General features: G+C 37.8%; 1 protein-coding gene across 1 annotated transcript; it reads left to right on the top strand.

Annotated features, from left to right (window-relative positions):
* The first annotated feature begins 5,750 nt into the window (after positions 1 to 5,750).
* Positions 5,751 to 9,212, top strand: LOC141350969 (E3 ubiquitin/ISG15 ligase TRIM25-like). The gene is made up of 5 exons (XM_073856852.1): positions 5,751 to 6,659; positions 6,765 to 6,860; positions 7,070 to 7,303; positions 7,436 to 7,643; positions 8,629 to 9,212. The coding sequence occupies exons 1-5, from the start codon at positions 6,069 to 6,071 to the stop codon at positions 9,150 to 9,152; spliced, it is 1,653 nt and encodes a 550-aa protein (XP_073712953.1). The 5' UTR covers positions 5,751 to 6,068; the 3' UTR covers positions 9,153 to 9,212.
* The last annotated feature ends 11,084 nt before the right edge of the window (positions 9,213 to 20,296 follow it).

Genomic DNA, 20,296 nt, shown 5'->3' on the forward strand with positions numbered 1-20,296 from the left:
AAAATAAATTTCAGCAAATGCAAACTTTAATCAAACATAGTAAGAGGTGAAGTATTGCTTTAGCCTACCAGAAATGCTTATTGCATTAATTTTTAAAAGTGTGCAAGGTCCGTGCACGTCCTCCGCTAGCAACACACAAATAGCTAAAAGCAAGCGCCTAAACCAGCATTATATTAATGACGTTGAGTTTATTGTTTTTATTAATTTATATTCACAAAACTTATCAACAAAACATCGATTAAAATTAAGAGACAAATTATCTGAAACGAAATTCATTTTAAAGTAGCAAACAAAACTTACATTAAACTGGAAAATAATGTCTGACCCATTACAATTCTCCCTTCATATTGGCCTTTACAACGCCTATATTGCGTTTAAAATTACAGTCTATCTTTCGTAAGCTAACTAAATTTAAACAAAACATAAACACATTAAACCCAACAATACTCAAACATTAATATAAAGCAGACATTATCTATAAGGATACATGTTAAAACAATCCAATATAGCGTTTATAGCTGGTTGGTAGATGTTTACTATTTTTGGCAAAACCTCCGTTGCAAACCAACATTTACATCAATAAAATAATTTTTACTTTGAAAATGATGCGCTGTCACGTTAATATCAGCTGTTCGTTTACATAAGACTCCGTCTACGTTCATTTACACTCAGAGCAACGTCTGAGTTCTCAAACTAAAACAGGGTCTTCAGCGTTTGCGAACGAATCCGTTTATGAGGGTCGAAAACGGTGATGTAGTGTAGATGAAAGGCGTAAACGTAGCAAAAGTAACGCGTTTTAAAGCATAAACGCATTAATGTAAACATAGCCTATGTGGGTCCCATGTGGGTTTCCCTATGTGGGCCCCATATAGGTTTGCCCATGTGGGATAATAATGTGGGGCCCTCATGGCACCTATGTGGGCAAAACATTTTTATGCTTGAAATATATCTTTATACATTTACAATCTTAAAATAATAACTTTTGGTTGATTGTCACTTTTAAACAAATAGCAAATAATATAACAGATATGATTTGATCAGTATAAAACATTTTAAATAAAAATGCATTATTTTTTACTGTTAATTAACATTGATATGTGGGCCCCACATGGGTCCCATATGGGCAACATGGGTTTCATGTGGCCATGGGCTTAACATGGGCAATATATATGGGTCCCATGTGGGTTGACTATGTGGGTCCCATGTGGGTTTCCCTATATGGGCCCCATATAGGTTTGCCCATGTGGGATAATAATGTGGGGCCCTCATGGCACCTATGTGGGCAAAACATTTTTATGCTTGAAATATATCTTTATACATTTACAATCTTAAAATAATAACTTTTGGTTGATTGTCACTTTTAAACAAATGGCAAATAATATAACAGATATGATTTGATCATCAGTATAAAACATTTTAAATAAAAATGCATTATTGTTTACATTTATTTGTGATATTTGTAATGTTTACCTGCCAATTATTAATTTTAATTTGCACAGCTAGGCATGAGTGAAAATAAGAAATGTCAAAAAGTTCATCAGTTTGATAAGTGTGTTAATTAAAGAAATGTTTCAAACATTCTGAAAGGAGTCTAATTAGTGGAGTCAGGTGTTTCATATAAGGAGACCTCATTATGACCTGCTCACTGCTACAACACATTACGCTTGACAAAGTAGTCCTGCTTCAAATGTTTTTAATTGTGATTTTTATCACATAATATAATATCATATTTTAAATAATCTAAAATAGGCAGACTTTTAAAATTACAACTACAAAGATGATAAACATTTAAACTACAAGAATTTAGTCTCAGGCGCAAGGATACGATTTCTATCAGAGCAGCAGGAGTCTCTCACAACTGTTACACTTGTAATTTATCCTGAGTTGTGTTTTTAGAAAATGTAATACTACGGCACAAGTACACGGACTGCACAGGGATGAATCAAAGCAGACGTGCAAGGACATTTAATGAGTTTGGCTGTGGATGCTTTGGAAGTTCTTCATAAAACGTTTGAGCAAAGATTAATTGATGATCAGAAGACCATCTCCAGAAGAGTGAGCAATGTTTGTGTTGTTTTTGAGTTCGAAGTATTTTAAGAGTTTGACTTCTTTCAATGCTTATTTTAAGTCATTACCTGCCTTAGCAGTTTTGAAATGTTCATGATTATTTTAGCATTGTATTGTTATAAATTGACAATAAAGTATTTTGATATATTGAACCTTTACAGTTTTTTAATTTGATTTCTCATATTGCACCTCCTTCATGTTTTGTGATGTTACAGATGAATGAACTGTTGAATATTTATGCTGAAATCTGATATTTACCGAACTGAAATGATTTGCTTTTATCGGTTTTCAATTTAAAACAAATATATTATTTAAGTAAATTACAATTAAGCATTAAAAGTATAATTATTTCACAATAAGGGACCAGTCCAGTACCCATTAAAAATCCATTCTGGGCCCTGATATGTGTGTTGCCCTATGTGTGTTGCCCATGTGGGCCCCACATAGGCCCCACTCAGTTTCTATATCAAATTCATGTGGGCAACCCAGGTGGGGCCACAGTGGAACCCATGGACAAACCCATGTACAGCCCACATTGGAAGCCCATATGGGGCCCATATAGGGCCCACATGGGCCCCATGTGTGTTGCCCAGCTGGGCCCCACATAAGCCCCACTCAGTTTCTATATCAAATTCATGTGGGCAACCCACGTGGGGCCATAGTGGAACCCATGGACAAACACATAGAGGGCCCACATAGGAAGCCCATATGGGGCCCACATGGGCCCCACCTTGCAATGTTGGCTGGGTAATAACTTAACCACACAGGTCAAAGTAATATTATTTATTTGAATTATTTATTTGTCGTTCAATAAATGTCCACTAGGTGTCAAACTTGCAGTGACACTCTTAAAATGATTTGTCTGTGCTTGTATTTAAAGAAATTATGTTGAATAAAGATTATTTAAAGAAGTGTTCAGAGATTATGTTTTACAAATGTTTGAATGAAGATTATAGGGTAATGTTGAGTGGCAAAATTACCATTTAACAGAAAAACATAATTTTAAAAGATAATGTTTTAGACAGAGATTTTTGCTGTGGTCAATAACTCACAAGTGTGGTCTGGTCTAACAATAGACATTTTTGTTCAAATGTAGATGAAAGTAACACACAGGTGAGACAAAAGTAACACAACAGAACAAGATAGATTTTTGTGTTACACTTGTTTTCAGTAAATATACATGACTTGTTAATAACTGCAAACATATTTTGTCATTTATAGACATAACATTTTGCTTTAAGATATGTTTCATCACAATTAATTTCTCTGTGCTTTCACTTTTGAGTATAATGTATGCAATTTTCTTCAAATCAAACAGATGTGTTAGTAGATACTTAACTAATATGATGTGAATTCTTAAAGAACAGGTAACATACAGAAGATTGTTTGTCAGATGTCTTCACAGATTTACAGGAGGATTGATACTGATCTTCTTCCTTTCATCCTCTTTTCCTGAGTTGATAGATGAAGGAACATATTTATAAAGCTTTCCATGCAAGCAAGCCTCTGAAGGCCTTTTATGGTCCCACCTAGGGCTAACCCTTGTTTGACTCTGTGGACCCTGTACCAGGTCCAGAATTATTTTATTTTGACTTAATATAAAATATTAAATTTTTAATGGTCTGTCTGTCATGGACCCGGTACCACATATGAGGTACTGTTTGAAAGCTTAGACTCTCTACTTTCTGCAGATACGCATCACTTTGAGATATGTTTTACTGTAAGAAAGTTATTAACACTTAATGTACACTATCACCCCCCCCCCCCATATTTTTTATATGATTTAATATTCACTCTTTCATATTTTTCAAGTATGACAAACATGGCTACATCGTTTTTTTTTTTCCATTATTATCACATATCCAACAATCGTCGAATGAATAATGAGGTAAAAAATGGTATTTTGTAAACATATGGGAAACTTGAGTGTGAACTGCCTCAGATAGCACAGATAGCCACAAATGCTACACCATCTTTTCTCTTAGGTCCTACTCTAAACAATGAGTCCATTCACAGCATTTTCTTTATGAATGCTGAAAAAATTCCTTTTTCCTCTATAAGCTGACAATTGGAATCAAACAAAACTGTCTGCAGGTTTCGTTACCAATCAGGGCCAGAGTTATACACTTTTAAATACAGACTTTAGAAAAAAAACATCAAAAAGAGCCTATTTATTTTTGTGTTTATTAGAGGACTGACAACACATACAACCATATTGAGCACTTTAACTGTGTTTTATAAAATTTCAAAGGGTTTCCTGTAAAATAATACCAAACTTTTGTATGTGCACTTCTGCATGTGAGTATGGGAAGCTTTTGAAATTAGGTAGGCCAAAAATTGGCAGAAATAACCAAAACAGCCTCAGAGTGTAAGAAGGGCCCCCAGAAGGTTTTGCTCATTTACAAAACGATGGCCCCTTAGCTGCTCCCGACAAGCTGGATGGGGCCTTGCATGGCTGACACTGCTGTCAGTGCAAACGGGTGAATGTGAGGCAACTTCTAAAGCGCTTTGGATGGCCATGGGTCTGATGAAAGCGCTATATAAATGCAGTCCATTTACCATCATTCTGATCAGTTTTTTTACATTTCATCAGCTCATTTGCATTTGAAAGGGCACACCCAAAAGTCACACTTTTGCTCAGGCCTACAAAGTGGCGATTTTAGCAACGTGCTATAATTAATTATCTGTGGAGTATTTTGAGCTAAAACTTCACATATGTACTTTGGGGACAACAAAGATTTATTTTACATCCTAAAATTGTCTTGTGAAATGGCCTCTTTAAATGTGTAACCTTATACCATGTACAGTAAATACTGTGGTATACAATGAAGATAGAGTGAAAAAAGGCTCTTCTGGCTAAATGTTGATCATTTGTGTTGTTATGTTGCCCTATTTTGACAATCTACATACCTCCCAATTATGACACTTTAACCCACAGACAAAACTTCAGCAAACTCCAGACTAAAATGCATGTTTGTGCCGTCTTAACTAAAAACAACTTACACTGACTGATCTTAAAATATTTATGTGCCATTGTTTTGTGTTGTGCACACCAGTAGACTCCTGAGACACATTAAAACTAAACGCTGCTTAAATGCCATAACTAACTACAGCTTATTCCTGACTTAATATCTGTGTGTAAAACCAGGCCATGTCTTTTTAAACATTATAGAAGCTTATGCTTCTTTTAATGCATTCATTTAAAAATGTATATAATCAATTATCTGTAGTTTAAACTTCTATTTACTTTTTTCCCATCCAAATGTGAATTGTATGTGTAAATATCTCACTACTAGAGGACAAATACTCGCACTGGCTTGGATGTTGAATCAGTTTAATGACACACATCAGAGAAATTTGATCTGTTATTCTCTTATTTCACCACAAAATTCAAATCATATTAATTCATTTATGACAGAGCATTTCCACAAAGGTTTGGCTACTTGAGACGATAGCCGTTTCTCATTGTCAAGGAAGGATCCTCGGAAGCTAGAATTTCAAGGATGCTACGTCATCGACGTCCGTCGAAGGACTGTTCCAATGTCGAGGATCCTTGAAATTTCAGCCAAGGACTGAGTCCTTCGTTCGAGAAATATCCCATATACAGGAAAGAATGCAAATTTGTATCCTTCGTGCTCTTCACGCGCTGAAATCACCCGCAGCACCGAAAGCACACCTTTCAATCACGCAATCACGCAATGACGTGCACTTGCTAGCCTGTTCCATTTAACGTGTTCTCTGAATGCTTAAAAGGAGCCTCGCCTAGCCTCTGAAGGAAGTGACTTGTAAGGACTAGTCCTGCCAAGGAAGTATCCTTGACATTGAGAAACGGCTTGTGACTTTCTGTATGAGACTGACATCTAGTGGATTTGTTTATTATATGACTGACACACCAGTTTGCACACGTTTCATAAACACAACCAGGAAATACTTTGAGTTCAGAGAAATTGAAACTGATTCCGGGCTGTTTAGTTTTATTGTTTGTAAGTAAATACGGTGAAATGGCAGAATCCAGTATTTCAATGGTTCAGGATCAGTTCATCTGTTCAATCTGTCTGGATCTACTGAAGGATCCAGTGACCATTCCCTGTGGACACAGTTACTGTATGAGCTGTATTACAGACTGCTGGGATCAAGATGATCAGAAGAGAGACTACAGCTGCCCTCAATGCAGACAGACCTTCACTACAAGACCTGTTTTAAATAAAAATGTGGTGTTTGCTCAGATGGTGGAGATACTGAAGAAGACAAAACTCCAGACTGATCAACCTTCTCCCAGTTATGCTGAAGCTGGAGATGTGAAGTGTGACGTCTGTACTGAGAGAAAACACAAAGCTGTCAAGTCCTGTCTGGTGTGTCTGAACTCTTACTGTCAAAATCATCTTGAACAACATGAGAAATTCTTCAAAGGCAAGAGACACAACCTGATAGACGCCACTGGACGACTTCAGCAGATGATCTGCCCTCAACATGAGAAACTTTTAGAGATTTACTGTAAAACTGATCAGATCTGTATATGTCTCTTGTGTATTGTCGGAAAGCACAAAAATCACAACACTATACCAGCGAAAGAAGAGAGGACTGAGAAACAGGTAAGAGATGAAATGTGTTAATGTGATCAGATCTGAGTTTGACTGGTAAAAAAATAACTCTACTGTACATTTTATCTGTTTAATTATTATTTCCAAATCCAACAGAAAGAACTGAAGGAGACACAGAGAAAATACCAGCAGAGAATCCAGGAGAGTCCGAAGAAGCTTCAGGAGCTGAGAGATGCTGTGGAGACTCATAAGGTGAGTTTTGATCAGAAGAACAACTGCTGTCTGCTGTTTCAGATCTGTTTCAGACTCAGTTAAGACTCTCATCCAATCAGTCAGTGAGGAGTTCAGTGCTGGATGACTTTCACTGAAGTTCACTGTGTGTAACAGACTGTGTGATGTACCAGTAAGAGCTGAATGAATGCTGCTGATTCTAATGCTCCTCTCTCTGTGTGTCCTAACAGCGCTCTGCACAGACAGCAGTGGACGACACTGAGAGGATCTTTACTCAAATGATCACATCCATTGAGAGAAGACGATCTGAGGTGATACAGCTGATCAGAGATCAGGAAAAGACTGCAGTGAGTGAAGCTGAAGGACTCTTGAAGCGACTGGAGCAGGAGATTGATGATCTGAGGAGGAGAGACGCTGAGCTGGAGCAGCTTTCACACACAGATGATCACATCTATTTCCTCCAGGTAACAAAATCTGAAAAACACAACAGTGATCTTTAGTAAGTGAAGAGCATGTTTTACTGAGATTATATTTTCTATGAAATGTTTCAGTGTCATGAGTTTATGTTTGTGTTGTTTGTCTTTGTGTTTGTGTAGAGTTTTCAGTCTCTCTCTGTTCCTCCTGGATCTTCAGACTCACTCAGCATCACTGTCAGCTCTCTCATCTCTTTTGATGATGTTGGAAAATCTGTGTCTCATCTGAGAGAGAAACTGGAGGATTTCTGCAGAGAAGAGATAGACAAGATATTTGATAAAGGTAAATCACTTATTTCTCTCATATCATGTAAAAATATTTTTTTAAACTGTAAAAAAAAATCCGTAGAAATTGCAGCTGGGTTGCTGTTAATTTACTGTAGATTTAAATTTATGTTTTTAACTGGCAACATTTTGTTCAAAGTTAAATGAACATTAAACATTTACAAGTCTTTGTTTTTATAGAGTAAAACTAAAAAAAAAACAGCATCAAGCAAAGCATTCTGTTAAACAAAATCTGAAGCAAAAAACAGAAAAAGTTTGATGATGATTTCTGGTTCCCAGAATGCTTTGCATGAGGCTGTTATTGTATAGTTTTATTCTGTAAAGATTAATACTTGTTAATATTTAAAATTTATTTAACTTTGAACAAATTCTTGCCAGTAAATAACATAAATGTAAATCTACGGTAAATTACCGGCAACCCAGCTGCAATAACATTTTAATTTCTACGGATTTTTTTTACAGTGTATTTTGTAGAAATCGAGAGAATATCGCTCGCTGTTTCTGAATGAATATTTTTCCACATAGTTATTTCTGAACCTAAAGACATGAACAGTGATAATCTGCATTTCAGTCATTTTAAACTCCTCTATAATGATACTCATGAATCAAACTGAATGTGCAGAATAAACAGAAAATAAATAACTGTGCTCACTTACAATGAAACATAAATGTGAGATCAAACAGCAGTTCATAAATCAAGTTTCTTATTTGATATTCAAATTTCATTAGCCATTAAGTTTTTCTATAAACAAAAATTCTTAACACTTAAATTTAATGATAACAAAATATATTTTAAACTGTACAACTACGGAACAGAGAGACTTTAACAATGTTCACACATTCACAATCCTTTTACACACACAGGATTAATATAACAGTAAAACAATCAGATTAGATTCTGTCTATACTGTAAATGATCTCTATTCAGTCTTCAAAAACTAAAATAAATAAGACTTTTTAATAAGTTTCATTTTAATTATTGAAATGTACAGTTTTACATTCAAATGATGTTTTTGATTTGTCTCCATCAGATTATCATCACTTCACTGCAGATCCAAACACAGCATATAAACGTCTCTGTCTGTCTGAGGGGAACAGAGTGATTACTAAAACTGACACAGTCCAGCCGTATCCTGATCATCCAGACAGATTTGATCGTTTTCCTCAGGTGTTGTGTAGTGAGAGTGTGAGTGGACGCTGTTACTGGGAGGTTGAGTGGAGTGGTTCAGTGTTTATATCAGTGTCATATAAGAGCATCAAGAGGAAGGGAGTGGGTAACGAGTGTTTGTTTGGACGTAATGATCAGTCCTGGAGTTTGTGCTGCTATGACTCCAGTTGTTTATTCAAACACAATAACATTGAGACTAAACTCCCAGTAGTGTCCAGATCTTCTAGAATAGGAGTTTATGTGGATCACAGTGCAGGATCTCTGTCCTTCTACAGCGTCTCTGACACAATGACCCTCATCCACAGAGTCAACACCACATTCACTCAACCTCTCTATCCTGGGTTTTATGTTTGTCCTGGATTAGTGAAAATGTGTAATATAATATAGATGATACAGATAGTCTTTAAATGATTTTGTCATATTAGAAGTCTGAAAATGATGAATCAACAAAAAAGTCTTTCATTTTCTAAGTTTTTCATATTAAAAGTCTGAAAATGATGAATCAACAAATAAGACTTTCATTTTCTAATCAGCAATTTTAATTGTAGTTCTAAACGTAGTTTCGAGAGGAGCCTAAACATTCAGGTCTGTCAATCATCATTATAGGAGTATATAAGGCAGCCTTCTGGCCTCCGGGTCCAGCTGCAGTTTTTCCGGCATCCCTCCTCCTCCCCATCTTTTCCTTCACTGCTCTCTTTCTTCCTCTGTGCATTTCTTTTGCAAGGAGGGGTTGAACTTGGGGCTCGAGCCCCGGCCTCAGGTTCGCTCTCTCTGAAAGTTCAGAGCTCAGCTGTAGAGCTCCCTTCGAGGACAGCAAGCCAAGTTTGTTTACCATTAATCATTAAGATCTGAATGCGCAGGGGAACTATTGAAATAACTGATTGTAATCTTATATTGGTAACACTTTACAATAAGGTTCATTAGTTAACATTAGTTAATGTGTTAACTAACTTAAACAAAATATGAGCAATAGATTTGTTACAGTATTTATTCATCTTTGTTAATGTTAGTTAATAAAAATGTAAGCTTTAATTGTTTGTTCATTTTAGTTCAGAGTGCATTAACTAATGTTAACAAGATTTTAATAAAGTATTAGTAACTGTTGAAATTAACATTAACAAAGATTAATAAATGCTGTATAAGTGCAGTTCATTCTCAGTTCATGTTAACTAATGTAGCTAACTAATGTTAACTAATGAACCTTATTGTAAATTGTAAGTGTTACCCTTATAATTATATTTTGTCCTGTCAAACAGAGGTAGCTGCAGTAGTTATTCACAGTTAATATTATTCATCTACAGTCATGTATTCTTTTATGTGTACAAACCACTATAAATAAAATGTTATACAAGCCACTAAAATGTATGGGTCTGAATTCGAAATGAATCTCAATTCACTTATTTTTAAGAAAAACATTTAATTTTTGCATTTAGTTCGACATAAGTTTAATCCAAAATTTACAATGCAAAATATACAACAGTGGATTTATAGTAAACATTTCTAAAAGTATGTTTAAAGAACATCACTAAAGATAATTAAAGTCTGAATTGCACATTACTTTAATAAAATGTCTCTGTAAAATAAAACCATTAAAGGGGACATACCATGAAAATCTGACTTTTAGACCGAATAATGAGGTCTATGATGACGTGATCATAGCAACCAGCGCAGGGTGAGAGGCGCGCAAATGCAGCAAACATGTTGGTGATGCGAAAAGATACAGAACAACAAGTTTTCCTTTTATAGTTTAACCAGCTTGTAAAACCTTTAACTGTATCATCAACACAAGGAAGACACAGTGGTAATAAAATTGAATTTTTTAACAAAAGATGAAAACAAGAAAACTAAAAACACTACTAAACGATACTAAAATACTAAAGAATAGAAAAAAATGGAAACTAAAATGCAAAGAATAGAAAATACAAGTGACTGAGTTGAATTTAATAAATGTTGAAATTGATATATTTTAATCATACTGTAATGTTGAATTTCTATCATTAATGTTTTAAAAAAGCTATTTCATAGAGACATCCGACAAATTGATTTTGGAATATTTTTAACCAAAAAAGTTATGGATTGCGGCTTTAAAGTCATTTCTGTCAGGATCCTGCCAGATATCTGTTTGTATTTAGATCTAGTTCCACTTGGCAGGGTTTGACAGTACAATGTTTTATGTGGGAGATGCGTGGTTTTAGTATTGGTTTATTCTGACCACGCATTTCCCAGGTCTCGTCATTCCCCCCCCCCCCCCCCCCCCCCCCGATCCCTTACTCATTATTCTTTTCAGGTGTGGGTCATTAAGTTTTCCCTATTTAAAGTCCTTGTGTTTGGTGTCTTGTAATGGTCCGTTTTGCCCTGTCAGTGAGTATCTAAAGTCTGTTTAGTTTAGCCTAAGTCCAGTTGCTTGCTATTGTTTTTGTAGTTTAGTCTAGTTAGTACAGTTCTGTGTAAATCCTGTCTTTTGTTCAGTTTATTGTTTGTTATTTGCCCCATTGTGGGTTTTGTTTTCTTGTTTTATATTTAATAGTGTTTATTGTTCATATACGTCTATGCTTGGGTTCGTCTCTGAAAATCCTGAGACATATCGTTACATTAACCAGAAACAAACATAAACAAGTATAATACACATTACACTGAATTTTTTGTTTGTTTTTGGTGCCACCCCATTAAAATTTTCTTTTGGCGCCACTATGACAAACACACTTAAATTGAACGAGAACTAAACGTTTATTAACAATAAGGTTTTTGTTAGACCGCTTTGTTGAACGCTTTTTCCTCTGTCATCTCTTGTCAATCTTGCCTCTCTCATGAGCAGTCAGGTTGTATTACTGTACAGTGAGATTTTATTTCTGTCCCATGGGAAAATTAATCATGGTTTTAATATTGATATTGTAACCATGTTTTTTTTTGGCAGGTTGATAACTACTTGACTCGTCATAGTTTAACTACAAATACCATTGTTGTTTTTTTATTATTTTCAGACCAAATACTATTGTTATATTCTGGTTACTTTATTAAGACAATGTCACTATAGTTTGCTACAAATGAAACCAAAAACAAGTTGCTTTAGTTAAATTATGTATAATTTTCATCAGGGATGTTTTTAACTTAAAGAGATCATATTGTGACATTTTTAAGATCTAAAATAGGTCTTTGGTGTCCTCAGAGTGCATATGTGAAGTTTAAGCTCAAAATACCTCCAACATGTTAAAATTGCCACTTTGTAGGTGTGTGCAAAAGTCTGCCATTTTGGGTGTCTTTAAATGCAAATGAGCGGATGAAATGCAAACACTGATCACAAAAATGGTGGTTTGTTATTTTTTCTTTCTCTCTGCGCTAAATGGCAGTGCCGTGGTTGGATAGTGCAGATTAAGGGGCGGTATTATTGTAATTGGACTTGCTACCTACATCACAAAACAGGCAAAATCTGAATAACCTATATTTTTTCACAAGGTTGCAAAGAATGGTTTCCCAAATCTTTTTTTTTTTTACCAAAAAAGTTACTGAGTTTTCACATTTTCAGAAGCACTGAGGATCCAATTATAGCACTTAAAGTCCCCATTAAACGGAAGTAGCGATTGCCTTATTATCCCAGTGCTGACGTATATACGAGTGAAACCAGAGGGCTGTTCCATCAAACTCGCTTGGAAAAGCGAGAATTAAAATGAAAAACCTGACTTGAATTACCCAAATGTATCAGTCGTGCTTAAATCAGTTCCATAACGGTTAGTTGAGGTTTACGCAGTCCTACTAATTTGAACGAGGCTCAAGAAGTCAAGATAATTGCGCGTGCACGCTAATCTTGAGCAGCCCTATGTCGAGCGTGGATCAAATCGATCAAAGTTAAAGAGAGAGCGGTGATTTGTGATAGAAATGTATGAAGAATTTACTACTGACTAAAAATGATAATTCTGCTGCAATAAACAAAATCATATAAACAGCCGTGAAGTCCTTATGGACTAAATACTTTCATGCAGTTTCTAAATTAAAATCTACAAATTACGGTGAAATCACAGCCTGAAATTATTTCAACCTCGCCAGAAATTATAACCTAGTGGTCAGTGCGCTCAAACTCCTCAACAGTGCCGTCTATGACCTGAGTTCGATTCCCGTCTCATGATACTTTTGTCTCTCCTCTTTGCTTTTTATTTATATAGCACCTTTCCAATAGCCCTAAGGCTAGCCAAAGTGATTCACATAAAGGAGAAAATAAAATACAACGTACAGAAAACAAATTATAATAAAATGTATAATGCATTGGTCTAAACATTTGAGAGGCCTATTACATACCATATAATTAAACATTGTCTATATTGTATTCATTATTATTGTAACAAATTGTGTTTAATTTATAAGGCTATAAAAGTACATCTTTACACTGATAGTGGTTGTAAGGGTGGATTCACTACAGTGGTTCAGTCTGTAGGAACGCCGAAATGACTGAGAAATGTTAACAGCAAGATATTATAAAACTGTGTATTTCTGGTCAATTATCACCCTTCTGCAACCTATACCAACAACGGAAATAAGTGCAGTTATAATAGCAAAATATGTGGGAGAGCATTGCTAGAATATAAATATATTGAATTGCAATATGTAGCGTTTAAGTATTAACACTAAATCAAAACTAAACAACAGATTTGTAAATGAAAAGGTTTAATAACAGTACTGACTTAAAGTTACAATTGAAATCGTTACACTATAAATCATGAAATGGTACTTAATACAAACAATTAACTGTTTCCAATGTATGTGAGATATTACCTGATAAGATAGAGAAAGAAAGAAAGTTTATGTGGCGAAGTGGTCTTTTTACAGCAATATTCAACACTCAAAAGATATACAATAGACTACGCCACCCTGGGACTATACCAGGGAATCACAGTTCACTTAAAAATGTTATAAGGAACACAGGTTCATTCTACTGAACAAAGTGAGCAAGAGACGTGGGTAGCAAAATAGAATTTGTTTATTTGTACAAAAGTTTAAAAATGCAGAAATAAAAGTAGTCACCCAGCCAATTACTAAAGCTGGAAATCACAATCCACAATAAGGATTTACATTTAATTCAGAGCTGTAGCCTATTGGCATCAGATGGGCTAAGAGAGGGAGCAAAGAGGAGAATCACACTAAGTGCACACACGCACACACACACTCACTCCAATACCCGTGATTTTATCAGTGGTGCTCACACAGCATAACACAGCACACAGTGAAGGAAAGCCTCACTGCCGTCGGACACACAGCTCCTGTAATTGTGATACAAAACAAAATAAATCAAATCAATAGAAATTAATCAATGAAAACTTATTAAATGCAGGGGAGCAAAAGAAACCCTTCCAACATAAAGAAAAGAAATAAATTCTAGCTTAAACAGCTAGATAATAACACAAAAGGAAAAGGAAAAGAAATTTAAAGACAACAATGTCCAAGAGAAAATCTCAGCATCCTGAATCAGTCCAAAATGAGAAACACCACAAAGGAAAAATGAAGAAATAGATAATCTGAATGAGCGCGGCCCTCGAACTCGTTATTTCCCAACGTACGAGGAAAAGATCTTTAAATACAGTCACAGTAGGAGCAGGTTTCAACCAACAACTCCAAAATCGGGCCGCGCTAAATCACCCAGGACAAAATGATGAAAACACACAGCAAAAATATAAAGAAAAAGAAACGAAAGCAAATCCAGCAGGAACAAAACAGCAGCGTGCTTCTATATGTAGTAGGGGAATGCAGCACGCACAGTCTTAGCCCTAACAGATAATATAAGATGATTAGTAAACTAATTATAGTTTATGAACAGCAATCGGAAATATAAACGCACATACCAAATAACGCAGCCGCTTGCCAAACCAAAAGCAAAGCTGACGTCAGTATCCACGGGATAGAGATGGAGATGCCAAACAGCATATATTGGATGTCCCAACTCAAACGGTAAACACACAGGAATGCTGCAGTAAAGATAAACATAGCTGACCCCCACACCACATCACCTAAAACCTCTGGTAATATTAAATCTTACATACCTGGAACTAGGCAGTGTAACGAGCCAGACCGCGCGTAACGGTTGTTTACAGTAGGCTATAAATGACACAAGCACTAGTGTTACCATACCATAATCCGGTATTAGATAGAGCCGAACGCTAAAGCTAAAAATGCTTACCTCTACAGCGTACACAAAGCCCCCACAATGACACAAGCAGTGCTAGAATAGACACACAGCTGTGTGTTAACCACAGACCTCTGTTGAATGCCGGTAAACGGGAAGAGCGCAGGCACAGAACAGATGACGCACATCCGGCCCGCACAAAACAGCCATTTATACACACCTCCCTGCGGGACGATAGGCTACCAATAACATGACGTCACTACAGGGAGGATCTAACTACCCTGCCACATTTAGAAGAAAGAGAATGACCATTAAGAACTGTAATCTAGGCCTAAAGGCCTAAACCCAAGAACTCAGGTAAAGAAGAAAAGCAGAGGGCAGAAAGCAAATGGCCAATGCCAAAAGGCAAAAGCCCTGGGCTGCGTTTCCCAACAACGTTGTCTCTTAGCGCGCTACGAAGACTCTTAAGTTAAACCTTAACTACAGGTTTACCTTTTCTAGGCGTGTTTCCTGAACTGTACCTTAGAGGGTTTCTTAAGGTATACTTTCTTACGTACGACGTTACCAGCTGCTGTCCATGGCGATGGTGCTGAATAGGTTGATATCGATTGCTCGACAATCAATTGTTCACTTTATGTAATAGGTACTTCGCTGCGTTATGAGAGAGCGGTGTTATTTATTAAAGAAACATTTCAGAAATAGTTCAAGTTACATTTATTGGGAATATCTGGTAAAAATATTTCAAATTGCAAACAACTAAATATAAACCTTGTATATGTCACGGCCGGGGGCGGACCCGAATAAACTAAAGGTCACACCCCTCTCAGTTCTTCCACCTCGAGGAGGTTCCCAAGACCACCCCAATGACCAGACAGACCAGTGTACTATAATTAAAATAAACTTTATTAAATATTTAAAAAAGGGAAAAGGGGGAAGGGAAAAAAGGGAAATTTAAAACTAATGTGGCTCTTCTTTGCCTCCAGGGCCACTTGGGGAAAAGACTGGGGACCGGGGCTCTGGCCCAGCAATCCGTGGCGCGCTCCGCTTCTCCTGGAGGCAGAATCAAACACAGTCAGACCAGGGTAAGTACTCCTTTGCTACTCATAGTACTGGGGGATCCTCGTTCCCACACAGAGCTTCACTGATGCAGGTAGGTAGTTGCTATAAGCACAGCACAGGTTTATTTCACAGGTTGCATTACTCACAGTGCCGGGGGATCCTCGTTCCCACACAGAGCTTCACTGGTTCAGGTAGGTAGTTGCTATAAGCACAGTACAGGTTTAGTTCACAGGTGGCGTTACTCACAATGCCGGGGGATCCTCGTTCCCACACAGAGCTTCACTGGTTCAGGTAGGTAGTTGCTATAAGCACAGCACAGGTTTATTTCACAGGTTGCATTACTCACAGTGCCGGGGGATCCTCGTTCCCACACAAAGCTTCACTGGTGCAGGTAGGTAGTTGCTATAAGCACAGAACAGGGTTATTTCACAGGTTGCGTTACTCACAGTGCCGGGGGATCCTCGTTCCCACACAGAGCTTCACTGGTTCAGGTAGGTAGTTGCTATAAGCACAGCACAGGTTTACTTCACAGGTTGCGTTACTCACAGTACTGGGGGATCCTCGTTCCCACACAAAGCTTCACTGGTGCAGGTAGGTAGTTGCTATAAGCACAGCACAGGTTTACTTCACAGGTTGCGTTACTCACAGTTCTGGGGGATCCTCGTTCCCACACAGAGCTTCACCAACACAGGCATGTAGATGCTAAAAGCACAGAACAGGTTTATTTCACAGGTTGCGTTACTCACAGTGCCGGGGGATCCTCGTTCCCACACAAAGCTTCACTGGTTTCAGGTAGGTAGTTGCTATAAGCACAGAACAGGTTTATTTCACAGGTTACGTTACTCACAGTGCCGGGGATCCTCGTTCCCACACAGAGCTTCACTGGTTCAGGTAGGTAGTTGCTACAAACAGTGGATTTCGCTACAGTGTCGGTGTACCGTATTCCTTCGCCCCTCCACTTTGGCTGTCCGGGCGTCGTAGGGACTAGTGGGTCCGATGACACGGAGCCGAACGCTTCCCAAACTCCCCCTCCTTCTTCCACGACCGGGGTCACGAGCTGGGGCGAACTTTCGTCGGGGCTCCGTTCACCACAAGCTTCTGTTGAAGAGGTCAGTACACACACCGTTACGACCCACAATCCGCACGGTACACACTTGATACTACTCACTGTGTTTTACCACTGTCCGTTCTGTGTACAAACGAAGCTCTCGTTGTCACACCCCGGGCACAGGGCTTGGTTTTCTCTCTCTCTGTAGGACTCAGGCCACAACGGATGTCGTCATCTCGTGACTCGTCGGAGGCTCGGCAGTTTGAACGCTACAAGCACAGCATACACACAGCAAGTAAAGCGTAAACACCATCAATCAGTGAAACTCACCCACAGCACTCTTATACAATTTCACGTGAATTTTAGATCGTCCTTGCCACCTGACTACGACGACCTCGAGAGGATGGTTGGGCAACAACTGGATCACAAATGAGGGAGAGATGTGCGATATTCACAGGCCCGGCGTGTTGGTTATCACTCCCCTGGCTCACCTGCACTTCCTCTTTCCCACAGGGCCACTGGCTTACTGGTGAACGGTGCTTCGTCCGTGCTTCCGGTCAACCCGCGGCTCACCCACGCTTTCCTCTCCAGTGGGGCCAGGGACCTCAAGAAACACAAAAAGCACACACCAGGACAACTCTTCATACAAGTTATGTACAGATAAGTACCACAGCGGTTACTCATGCTTTGTTGCCAATAACCTCTGTTCACTGCGCTCTTGATGGCTCTGTGTCCACTCTTTCTCACTGAAACTCCACAATATTCCTTCGTCAGCTGATTGTCTCTTCCTCTCTTCCCCAGGAGAGCGATCCGACCAGCATGGTCCGTCTGCAAAGCAGCAACACAGCGTACACAAAGTATACCACCAGCACCGGTGTAGTGTCCCTTTAATTAGTTCCACAGCCCCGTCCTTCTCGCCTCTTCTGGCAGCCGCACTCTTTCCTTACACCATAAGTGTTTTTAGCGGATCAACGGCGCCCTTCGGCTCCTCCAGGGACGGGGCGTGTGTTTGCATTTGCCCAAGGCATAAGGGGACTCCCACCCGAAAACCAACCTCCCTCTTTGTGCTTCCTTGGCCCTTTTTATATGGCTTGCCTTCACCCTCACCTCCAATCACAGGTTGCTCCATTTAATTTGCCACACCTGCTGCTCATTCCCTTGTCATCAGCGTTGGCAGGGAAACCAGGAAGCAAAACTGATTAAAAATCGGGCCCGGGCGGAAACCATCTCCAGGCGGAACCTTTCTCCGCCACTTTTGGTTCCGCCCTATCATAGTCACCCGGTGACATATATTTTATTTTATATCAAACCCATGCAAAACTCGCAACTTCATGTCCAAAAGTATAATGCATAAAGTGCTTCAATGCATCCATTATTCCTTCACTTTAAAGGATAATTTATATTAGGGGTTCCCAATAAATGCGCTGCACAGGGAAATAAGGTGGGTCGTGCAAGTCACCTGGCTTGGCATTACACTTAAAATATAGAAAAACAAATTGTTGTTCATTAGTTCACGCGTTTATGTGTTTGGACACTACGCAAGCAGCGCGTTTACAATGCGGATAACGCTTAATGGACGCATTTCTGGAGCCGCGCCTGTCTGTTAACCTTAAATATAACATAAAATATATATTATATGATATATAAATATATAGTATGATTGTTTTAGGTTTAAGCTTTGATTAGTTTTAATATGGAAAATTTGTTGACCTTATACAAGCAATTATCAAGTGGAGCATTTTCTTTTTAATGTTTATAAAGAATATGGCATGCAGTTGCCTCAAAGTTATAAAACATTAAAAAAACTTCGATGCAAAGTCGAATTAACATCAATAATAATATTTAGGAAAATCAACAATTATGATTTCGTGATGAATGTGCTCCCGTGTGGCATGCAATTTTTTTTAACTTGATTTGTTTTATTTGCAGCTAAAATGGCCGGTAAACTAAAGATTTAACGGATATGAAATGCACAAATAAAATAGTAAGATTCGCTGTATAGCTGCCTGCCATAGTTTCACCAACTCCTCCACCCAAAATCTTTTTTTAATAGTTTCTTTAGCCTGTAATAATAGTTCACAGCTGATGTTCCTTTAGAAAAAAATATTAAAAATCTAACAACCATCAGTGTAATAATGTCTAATTATGTGAATGTTTTATTCTTTAAATAAATAAAAAATTTAACACGGAGTGTACTTCAACTTTTTTTTAAACAGATATTTAGTTATATAGACTGCAATCTACACAAGCTTTTATCACAGTCATGGCCCCTAGCGGAGTCAAGTGGGATAAGGTAAAGCTAAGAGTGCTCCAGACCAACCTTCCGAACGAACGACTTACAGAAGTGATACGTAACTAAGAACGTTTCGGGAAACACGTATTAACGATAAGGTACAGCTTAAGGTACAACTTAAGAACGACGTAGAGCTAAGAAGGTTTCGGCGAACGCAGCCCAGATCTCATTAAAACCAAGACCTATATTCTCTTTCCCTTGACCATGTGACTAAACCAAACATCATCCATTTAAACTGACCAATCAGAAGACCACACCTTTAACCCCCACTGTTTTGAATGAACAGCTGTGACAATAGTCTGTGATCACTATCAGTAAACACAGGAATGCAGATGGTACAGTATGGAAATGGGAGTGGTGACGAAGTAAAAAATTCCTATATTTTTAATCCTACAACAATTTTAATCTGTTAATTTAGGAAGCATTAAATGATGCTGTTCCTTTGAGGCTGGTGTGTAGGAAAAATAAATCTGCTCGGTGGTACAATGATAAATCGTGAACTCAAATGGAAGAAAGATAAACTCCAAATTTCATAAGAAATGCTTATAGATTCTTTGGGGGTTTTTCAACGGGCTATGAAAGCGGCCAGATCACAACATTTCTCTGAGATTATCCAGAAAAACCTCACAACCCTAGGTACTTTTCTCAACAATTAATGATTTTTTTGAATCCTAAAATAGAAGTGTCTGAGGATATATCTCTTGAGTTTTGTGAAAGCCTCTTGAATTTTTTTGTCGAGCGTATAGCAGACATACGAAAGAATATTCAGCATAGTTCATATGTGCCTTCGGATACACCTGTTACTGAGTTATTTAGCTTTGAACCGTTTTTAATTTGAACGTTTTTAATGACATTTTAATGGCTAGGGACGCTGATGATGTAAACCTACTCCTGCTGTCAGATCTCTCAGCAGCATTTGACACAATAGACCACAAAATTTTGCTCTCCCGTTTGGAAAATTGTGTAGGGATCCGGGGAAATGCTTTGAAGTGGATTAAGTCCCACCTTCAAAATAGAACTTT

This window comes from Misgurnus anguillicaudatus, chromosome 2 (assembly GCF_027580225.2).
Source record: "Misgurnus anguillicaudatus chromosome 2, ASM2758022v2, whole genome shotgun sequence".
In the NCBI taxonomy this organism is placed as follows: Eukaryota; Metazoa; Chordata; class Actinopteri; order Cypriniformes; family Cobitidae; genus Misgurnus; species Misgurnus anguillicaudatus.

Coding starts and splice junctions, on each gene's coding strand:
- LOC141350969 (XM_073856852.1), top strand. CDS start 6,069: ATGGCAGAATCCAGTATTTCAATGGTTCAGGATCAGTTCATCTGTTCA. Junction 6,660..6,764: donor AAGAGAGGACTGAGAAACAG/GTAAGAGATGAA, acceptor CAAATCCAACAG/AAAGAACTGAAGGAGACACA. Junction 6,861..7,069: donor ATGCTGTGGAGACTCATAAG/GTGAGTTTTGAT, acceptor GTGTCCTAACAG/CGCTCTGCACAGACAGCAGT.